This window comes from Sceloporus occidentalis, unplaced genomic scaffold (assembly GCF_023333645.1).
Source record: "Sceloporus occidentalis isolate IW3139 unplaced genomic scaffold, rSceOcc1.0.p SCAF_4, whole genome shotgun sequence".
Classification (NCBI taxonomy): domain Eukaryota; kingdom Metazoa; phylum Chordata; class Lepidosauria; order Squamata; family Phrynosomatidae; genus Sceloporus; species Sceloporus occidentalis.
Genome location: NW_028316984.1, coordinates 160,673,386 through 160,683,531, shown reverse-complemented (window position 1 = coordinate 160,683,531; position 10,146 = coordinate 160,673,386). Strand labels below are relative to the sequence as shown.

Below are 10,146 nucleotides of genomic sequence, written 5' to 3'. Positions count from 1 at the left end.
CTCCTGAAAAGCTGCTCTGGAGGATTGGGAGACCCTCCAGTACAATGGGAGGTGGCTTGGGGAGGTTACAGGGAGAAGGAGAAACCAATAAAAAATAATCTCCCCATTCCCTCTGACAGGACTTTCCAGTGGATCTCAATTCCTCCAGTGAACATAAAGAGGCCTTCCATTTGCAGATTCCACCCAATGAAATTACAGATTGGTCACTTTCAGTTCTTTACTGAAGAACCCAAATTCTCTTTATAAGATGCAGGTGTCCCCACCCAGTGCACAAAACATTCCCAACAAACTGCCAAACCTTGAACCATCTGAGGCAAATGCCACAATCTAGAAAAGAAACAGCAAATAGCTAGGATGTCACCCTTTAACAACAAAAAAGAAAACAGACAACAGTTGAGTAGTGACCCAGATGAATATTTACATACAGAAAACAAAAGTATTACTGCCTTTGTAATCACAATAAAATACAGGATAAATAACAAGAGTTGTGTATTCATTTGGTTCTATAATTTGTTACTATAAAAAGTAATCTGTTAACCAAAACAACTGTTCACTTGCCCATACATTTAAAGATAGGAAGTACCGGGTAATCAAGAAAAGAATCTGTGTTTGGTCACGGTTTTCAGTTAAAATTGTAGACTTATCTACCAGTTTTCCTTGACTATTTCCCCCCTGCAAAAAAAATCTGAAACAATTGCACGTTTGAGAAGGTCCTGTTGATTTAGAATAAATAGGTGTGGTTTTACCAATCAAACAGTCACACAACAATCCCTCTGAGGGTTGTACGATCTTCCTTATGCAAAACAGTGCAACAATACATTTATCACTTCCTTACATTATTTACACTTATAGAACTGCCATCATCTTTCGCTTTACCCGCCACCCTTTTTTGGAAGCAAACTGTCATAGAGAAAAATGGTTGAAATATCATCAACCCACAATGTCATTCTATAAGAAGAAATTATGGGGAAAGTGAGAAAACAAGAGGCAGGGCTGGGCTGAAATAGTTCTGCCATGCTTCCGATATCAGAGTGCAGAGGCTGCAACTGAGTGACTACCTTCTCTGGCTGTTGGCATGCCCTTGAAAGCCAGTGATGCTGGGATATCACAGTTGTGGGGGGAAAGTGGAGTGCTGCCAGCATGCTGCCAGCCATGACTAGCAACGTAACCAGAAGAAGCAGCGCTGTATGCCATATAAGGGGACACTTGTGCTGTGGTGGGATATGGTGCCATAGTTGGTGTGGAGACAAAGCTTCCGACGGTTGGAAGGCCACTTGGTGTCTGGAAGAGAGGAGGAGGAAAAAACATGAAAATGGTTGCATTTTTCAATCACTTCACTTTTGTTAGCCCGTTGAAACAAAATAATGAAGAGTCGGCAGACACTTTCAAGGACTGATTGATTCTAGTGTGAGGGTTCAAGGACACCTGACTCACTTTCTCAGTGTAGTCTTGGAAGTTCTGGTACATATAAATAATGTATATTGGGGTGAGCAATTGCATAGGTGACAGGGAACAATTTTTCCCATATCCTCCAACTGTCCTAATTTGGCAGAGACAATCCCAATTAATCCTCTGTCATCCCGCTTTTTCACCTGCTTTTCACATCCCAGTTTTCCTCTCCTTTTCCCACTTCCCCCTGTTGCCCTCCATTTACTTCAGTTGCTGCAAACTTGAGTTCAGACTGCAAAAGTACTTCACACTCAACTCTTTGCCCACCCCCATTTCATATAATGGCAAGTAGGATGTAGGCAATGGGGTAAGAGAAATTAAATCCAATTAAGGAATTAAAGGAGCCTGTTGGTGCAGTGGTTAAATGATCATACTGCAGCCATGACACTGTGAGTTTGATCACAGAGGGCTCCAGGTTGACTCAGCCTTCCATCCTTTCCTAAGTCGGTAAAATGAGTACCTAGTTTCTTGGGAATAATTGGCTTACTGATTGTAAACTGCTTAGAGAGTTCTGAGTTCGCTATGAAGAAGAACTGAAATGTTAATACTATTGCTATTAAATCCAGAAAATGTAATTGTGAGCAACAAATGGACAGCATAAACACAAACAGCTTAGCATTAGAGGGGGTGGTGAAAACCTGTTATCTGACTACAGCTGTTAGAGCCTTGAGCATGCTTGATTAACATAATTCAAAGCTGGCACTTCAACTTTCCAGGACAGGACGGGAGCAAGCAAAATTCAATACATTAAAGGACCAATGACTCTTGGATATGTTGGGTTGGGTCCCTCTCTCTTTCTCTCTCTTTCCCTCCTTTCCTCTTCTCTCCCTTGTCCCAACTTCCCTCCCTTCCCTCCCTCCTTCTTTCCCCCCTCACACACACACACACACACACACACCTTCCCTCACTGCAGTCGCTCGCCTGCCTGTCTCCCTGCCTGTCATTCTTTCAGCCAATCAGGAGATGGAGGAATGAGAGAATGGATTTCTCTCGGCTTGAATTGACCTCTGTGGAAAATGTTCTGGGAACGGTTTCAAGAAAAAGGAAGCGCTGTGCGGTAAAATGCGTTCCAATCACGTTCTGATCACGTTCCAGTTTACTCAATGCGGTAATATCCGTTCCAGGAACGTTCTCATCACGTTACGATGCAGAATGTTCTGAGAACGATATGTGATAATCTCCCCTGTCCCTACATTGACCTGTTTAGACAATGCACAGGTCCAAAACAGGTGGAACACAGGTCCAATCCACACTCCGGGGCAATTCTCCAGAATAAAAAGAGCCCCCATTTATTCTGAATCAGTCCAGACATTCCCCTGGGCATGAGGATTGCATTGCACATGTGAGGGGAGAGAGAGGAACGTGTGTGGAAGGCAGAAGAGGTCAGGAGGGCGCCCCCTGAGCTGGGTGAGCCACTGACCCACGGCAGTGTGTGAACAGTGCTGCCAGTATCAACTGTTGTGCAGACAGCTCATCCTCCCCACAGACCCAAGAGGCCCCAGTGATACACCAGGTTTTCCCCTTCAGTGCAAACTTGAGCAAAGTGCAGGAAATAGATTATTGGGATTTGGCAGTGGTGATAGAACTTTACTGTGGTTGAGCTTCTTTTCTTGAGATGTGATTAGACAATGGGGTTCTGTAAGCGGTTTGAGCAGGATGAGCAAGTTCAATGGGAGTTGTAGGGTTTTAGGACACTAAGAAGCTAAGACTTCAGGGCAGTGACAGGAATGGGAGAAGTCTTGACTTCTAATTTGATCATTTACTTCATTCTGTGAGAATGATAGGCCTAAATATCCTAAAGGCACTAGGTCCCCTCTGATCTTGGAAATGAAGTGGGATCAGCTCTGGTTAATATTTGAATAGGAGACTGCCAATAAATACCAGGTGCTGTAGGTTATATTTCAGAGGAAGGAACTGGCAAAACCACCTCTTGGGAGGTTTCCCTTGCCTAAGAAAACCCTATGAAATTCATGGAGTTGTCATGTCAACAGGTGACTTCAAGGCACATACACACACACACACATCTGAGAATGATAAGAGCTGTTACATTTGCTACATATTGAGTGTAGAAGAAGTCAGATTCCACATATTTAGGCCTAACAGTGTTTTTAAAAAATCAACAAAAGTTATTTCTGTGTACTTGTAGGTAACAGATTGTAGCAGTGTCCTGGTAATGGCTGCAACTGATAACCTTCTTCCCATTGCATGAGGTGTTATATACAGCACTTGGGAAAATACCAGAAGCCTATTCTTAAAGTGTTGTTGTTGTATGCCTTCAAGTCATTTCTGACTTATGGTGACCCTAAGGCGGTCCTGTCACAGAGTTTTCTTGGCAGAATTTGTTCAGAATTAAAGTATTAAAAATATGTGTGTACTCAACACACACGCACCCCCTTCCCCACTCTGTTATACTGGAGGCTTTCTATCAGTAGCAGTTAGCGGCTTCCATGATCTAATCTGCACTGTAGAAATAATTCAGTTTGACACAGCTTTAACTGCCATGGGTCAATGCTATGGAATCCTGGGATATGTAGTTTGTTGTGGCACCAAAGTTCTCTGACAGAGAAGGGTATATATCTCACAAAGCTACAAATCCCAGAATTCCATAGCATTGAACTATAGCACTTAGAATGGTGTAAAACTGCCTGAACTCTGCAGTGTGGATTAAACCCACGTTAGTGAGGTTTTGAATCTATTTAGGAGTTCTGCCTGAATTTTCAAAGAAGTATCTACTGCAGTGGTCCCCAAACTGTGCTCTTTAAGAGATTTTGGACTTCAGCTCCCAGAAGCCTCTGCTACGTTGGCCAATAGTCTGGGATTTTGGGAGCTGAAGTCCAAAATCTCTTAAAGAGCACGGTTTGGGGCCCACTGATCTAAGGTGTTGAACTCTAACCCCACAGTGGCATGAGCATCTTGATTAGTTCCTTTAAAATTCAAACTAAAACCCAAAAGCAGCCCCACTGATGTGGAGGCCACCAGCTGTTATTTCAGACCCACTGGTTCCCAAGTTTAGAGGGCAACAGCAGTTATGACAGAGGAGGCTGGGATGGCCCACTTCCTCTTCTGCAGTGCTGAGTATCCCCCAAATGTTTAACATCTGAGTAGGGAGCTTCACACAACCATTTTCATGGAGTTTGTGTAGGAAAGAAGACTTTCTGGTAGATTTCCCCTTCCTTTTAGCATAAAACCTAATTCACATATTTGAAGAGTGATGACTTGGAAAAATAAAAATACTAAAAGATACAAACAAACAAAAAAAGCAGAACACGTGAGCAGGCACAAAAATGATCCTGCTTTGAATGTATTTCAGTGAGGACAGGAGGCATTTGCGATGGTTTAAAAAACAGGCCGGCTTTATTTAAATAAAATGTCATTCACTGTGAATTCCTACTGTGCCTCTCCCTTCTTTATACAAACAGACACCTGGACCACCAGCTTACACAAACACTCAGAGAATAACAACAACTCTGGGCCCAATCCTGCTGTCATTCTGTCAAAGGAAACAACCGGGAGACAATGAAGTTCTCAAAGCCAATATTATACATGTGTTATGTTTAGATTCAGCTTCATGGTGTTGTGTCCAGGTTTAGTCATGCAGAGCCACTGAAATAAGGATCTGAAGTTTTTAGCCAGATATGGCATCCCCAAGTAGACTCTCACTCAGAAAGCTAGTCAAAGTTTGGAAAAGTTATGTTTTGGAGTACAACTCCCAGGAACCAGTGGTCATGTTTATCAGAGGATTCTGAAAGTTAAAGTCCAAAAAGTTTCCAAGCTCTGGCTCCAGTTTTAGAAAGACAGAGGATTTTTATTAGTTCCTGCTCCCTTGGTTGTCCCCAGAGCTAGTCCCCCCCCCCCCCCCCCGCTCCCCATTTTGGAAGATGTCCAACTCCCTGGTTCAGATTTTCAAAGAAACAAAGAAACTGCAAGGAATGGGAAACTGACAAAGATCACCTTCCCACCCTTCAGCCAGTGGAACAGCTCAAGACTGAAAGTGTCCTGTGAAAGGTTTTTGGAGGTTTCAACCCAGTGAAAGTGAATTATGACTGGCTTAAATCCCATTGATTTCAGTGGCTAAATTCTTATCATGACTATGCTTGAATCTAACCTATTGGCTGACATTCTGTTCGTAGGTTACAATGCCATTAAGTCCAACTTTTACCACTGTAACATGCTGTTTTGGTTGTTGCAGAAGTCGGACTTCTGTATGGACCATAAAATGACCCAAATCACCCTCAAACCCACTTTTGTCTGATACAACCTCCTCCCCCAATCAGCCATTTCTTGGCTGGTGGACAGCAGAGAATCATCTGAATATCTATCTATATCTGGATGTTCAGCAGCTGGTATTTTCCAGGTTTTCCCATGGATCCTTCAGTGGTCCCTAAATATGATGTCATTAGTCTGTGTCCAGCTATAGAAACATACCTGGACACTTTTATTTGCTGCTCTCTTATCACTCCCCCCTGCTGTCCACCAGCTGAGAAGAGTTTGGGAGTTTAGATGGGAGACTTATACAGTACAATATGTCTCCTGATCCAGGATCCTGACCTTCTTTTTAAAGAAGAAGAAGAAGAAGAAGAAGAAGAAGAAGAAGAAGAAGAAGAAGAAGAAGAAGGGCAATCTACAGATATGGATCATCCAGCACTTGTCATTTAGTGTGTAAATGACTCTTGTCACTTACATACTAAATATTATTAAATAAAATATTAAATACTAAATTAAATATTAAATATTATTAATGGCCTGAGACACACCGGCCAAACTAGGGTTCCAGAGCGTGTGGCAAGCACACGCTCTGGAACCCTGGTCCATACGGGCGGCGGCATCATGGCGGCATCCTGTCCACATGGGTGCCGCCATGATGATACCGCTACCATGCAGCATCTCCACATCGCTGCGTTTTGTGTACATCATGAGTGTGCAACACACCATGAAAAGAACCCGGAAGAACTGGGTTCTTTTTACTATGGAGGGACACCACGTGGTTTGGCAGCTGTGGCATCCTTCCACAGTTAAAATGGGCAACTGCAGCCCACCGTTTTGGGGCAGTCTGTACTGCCCCAATATTATTAATGTTAAATCTTAAATTAAATAATAGCTTTATTCCATATATTCTCTCCTCTTTTCCAGGATTTCAGAGTGGATTATTCAGGTTTATCTTATTTTCTCCCCAGAGGGGTGTTTGTTGATATAATTAACCTCATTTATCCCATTAGGCAGGCACCCCAGTGAGACACTGATTTTCTTGAGATGCTCTTAGACCCTAGGCAATGTAGACGCCACACAGGAATATGCAGGGCACATCATGACACAGTTTGGATCAGGAGGAAGTAGAGTTGTCCTACAGTAAGGTCACACAGCCAGTATGATTTCTCATGTCAGTGTGGCCATGCTTTGAATGAGATACAATGATGTAAAGTTGCACACATTGCAGCAAGGCCATACTCATTCCTTCATAGTGGTTATTCAGTGGGCATTAGCCCTGTTACAGTCTCAGTGTCTACAGTCAATAATGTAGGGAGTCCAAATGCATTTGAACTGGACTGGTGATATGCTAAGAACTCACCTAATGAGCTTTTAGTGAGAAAACACATTAGAACATGGATTTCTCCAAAACTTGGTGAAGTTAATTATTTGGGTTAGAACTCTTAGAATTTACCTAGATAGCCATCAACCATAGTATACTGGAAGTTCAAGTCCCAACAACAAGGTTTTTTGTCCTATTTTGGGGAGCTCTAAAATTATTATCAGCCTTGTAGCCAAGGGAAAGGAGGTAGGGAAGTTGCAGTTCCAAAATATCTAGAGGGCTACTATTGCCCAGCCCTGATCCAACTACTACAATGAAGCCTTCAACTCAGAGGGAGTGTCTTTTGCTATACATGAGGAACTGAATAAAGCCACCAGGCCCCATTCAGCATGTCTTTAAAAATGCCCTTGAGCATCATTTGTTATGTGGCATACATTAAAGCTTTTAGAAATACACACATCCAGATATGTCATTACCAAGGAGAGGCAAAATGAGAGCATTGACTACCCAATAATAATTTTGCCCCCCATGAAATTTTACTTCAGACCTCAAATTTCTAGAATTGCAAGGAATGAGGCACTGAAAATCATTCTCATCTACAACTTTAATGTCTGCTGTGTTCACACTCCCTTGGTTACTTTGCTTGTCTTTTTTCTTTGGATGCCTAAATTCTATTACCTAAATGTTCAACCGAAGTTTGAAATTACTGTAATCCTAAAAAGTGGTGCCTGAAGGAAAAGTCTGTGAAAGGCAGAATTCTTATTTGGGGGTTATTTCCTTCATTCCCTCCCATAGCTCTACAGCTTCTACACCATCTTACTTTGCCCCAAATGAAATAATATTAGACCCCTCTGTGACAATAACTTTACTACCATCTGATGCATGAAATATTCATGGATGTCACTCTAGCACACATCCCTTGTGAACTTTGTGAACCTTGTGAACAAAGATAGAAAGTGGAAGACAGCATTTGTTTTAAAAAGCATATGTACAATGGGCCCTTGGTATCTGCTGGGATTTGGTTCCAGTTATCCCCCTGTGGATTACTAAATCAGTGGATACTCAAGATCCATTATATATAATGGCCCTTTGTATGTATTTCTCTACATATTGAATCTACAGACTAACAATGGTATAGTTAAATGGTGTGCCTTATGTAAAATAGCAAAATCAAGGGTTGCATTTTTGGATATTTATTTGTTTGTTTGTTTGTTTGTTTGTTTGTTTTTGGGTGGGGGATATTTTCAAGCCATGTATGGTTGAATTGGATTCACAAGCAATGTAGCTCATCCTGATCGAAAATATTTTTTAAAAAACCAAATTTAAAATCTGATTCAGATATGAAAATAGTTGCGCTCTACAGTCCTTAAGCTAAATCCAGTTGTTACTCCCAGATTACACCCATATAGACATATAAGATTTCTGAAAGTTTAAATTTTCTCTATCTCTTTTCTCTATTGCATCATGCAGGCCTAAATACTGACACAAAAGAAATACAGGGTCTCAAAAAGAAAACATGGGGAAAACTACACAAAGTATCAAATATAATATAAAATTTAAAAATGAACAAAAAGTAATGAAAGAACATACATAGAGCAACTACAAATTATATAATGAACTAAATTACACAACCCACAACATATCAAGAAAGTAACTGACAATTATGTAATCATATACAGGACAAAACAGTGTTTTGCAAAATGGATTTTATTGACAAATAGTATCTAAAGTACTAGTACTTGACTCTGTGTTTAAAGTGATAAATAGAAGTCCATGAAACAGCAACTTCAAGTCTTGTATCCTGGAGTAAACACTATTTCACTTCCTCCAGTGTCAAGCTGTAGTAGTGGAATAATAAAGATACCAACTTCACAGATTATTGTGTCTATCACAACTTCCAGTTATCCTGGAGTAAACACTATTTCATTTCCTCAGATGTCAAGCTTGAATAAACCTCCATAACATATCTCCTTGAGTAGTTTCAATAGGAAGCTGTATGAGCTTGCATAAAGAATAATTACATATATTGAAAACCAGTGGTAGCTTACAACTACTTCCAAAGCTCTGGAATCATTTTGAAAATATCTTCCTTGATAAAAACAAGTCAGTCAAGTACTAGTATTGTAAGTTCATTATATAATTAGTAGTTACTCTCTGTATGTTCTTTAGTGACTTTTTGTTCATTTTTATATCTTGTATCGTTTTCACTGTGGTTGTTAAGCATCTTTGAACTCCATCTTGGGAGAAAGTCAAGATATAAATTAAAACAAACAAACAAACAAAAATAAATAAATAAAATTAAAGCACTTATTTCAGTTTAAAAAATAAAAAGGAAACCAAAACTAGACATTGCAGTATACACTATCTTACATAAAAGTCTTCCTTGCATAGGTTTCATAAATAATTTGGGGGCACTAAATACATGAACATTTTGTCTTAAACATTTTATTCATCATTCTAAAAGAATGCACTCTATATTGTATTTTCCCATCCCCATCCCTCCCACTTTTCAATTTTTCCCATTTTTTTCCAGGCCTTCACATCTCTAGACCCATTGAACCAATAGAATTTACATCAATGTATGTAAATACAGCAATCGATTCAATGTGTCTATTCTTGTTGGTACTAACAATTGGAAGAGCCTAGTGGTTTGAGCCACTGAATGGCTAGTCCATTTAAATCCACTGGGTGACCCTGGGCAAGTCATATTCTCTCAGCCTCAAAGGATGGCAATGACAAATCCACACTGAACAAAACTTGCCAAGAAAACCCTGCCTTAGGGTCACCATAAGTTAGAAACAACTTGAAGACACACAATACCAACAACTACTAACAACTGGATTGAGGTTTTAGAAGCAAGTCCCACTGGTTTGACTGCTTTTACTGCCATGTAAGTGTAGAAAGAATTGCAACCATATACTGAGGGCAAGGAGAGGGAATTGCTTGTAATTTAAAGTATATGAGTTAACAAATGAAAACTGAGTCCCATTTGTTAATCTGGCACTTCTTACAAGAACTACATTCACTTAAGGATGAAATGGAGGGGATTAAATTCCAGGGCCCTGTATATATTGGGCCAATAATTTATCCAGTGCTTTTCAGTTGAAGGAAATGAATACCAAAATGCAAAATCAGGGGTTGGGAGACCCTGTGGTGTTTATGGGTTTGCA

The 10,146-nt window shown here is 40.5% G+C and overlaps 1 protein-coding gene across 1 annotated transcript in view; it reads right to left on the bottom strand.

Moving 5' to 3' along the window:
* Positions 1-1,026: 1,026 nt before the first annotated feature.
* PAX9 (paired box 9) overlaps positions 1,027-10,146 on the bottom strand; it is a 50,585-nt gene continuing 41,465 nt past the window's right edge. Inside the window, exon 5 of the mRNA XM_089523160.1 lies at positions 1,027-1,281. Within this exon, the coding sequence (XP_089379286.1) occupies positions 1,027-1,281 (255 nt within the window). The remainder of the gene's footprint in view (positions 1,282-10,146) is intronic.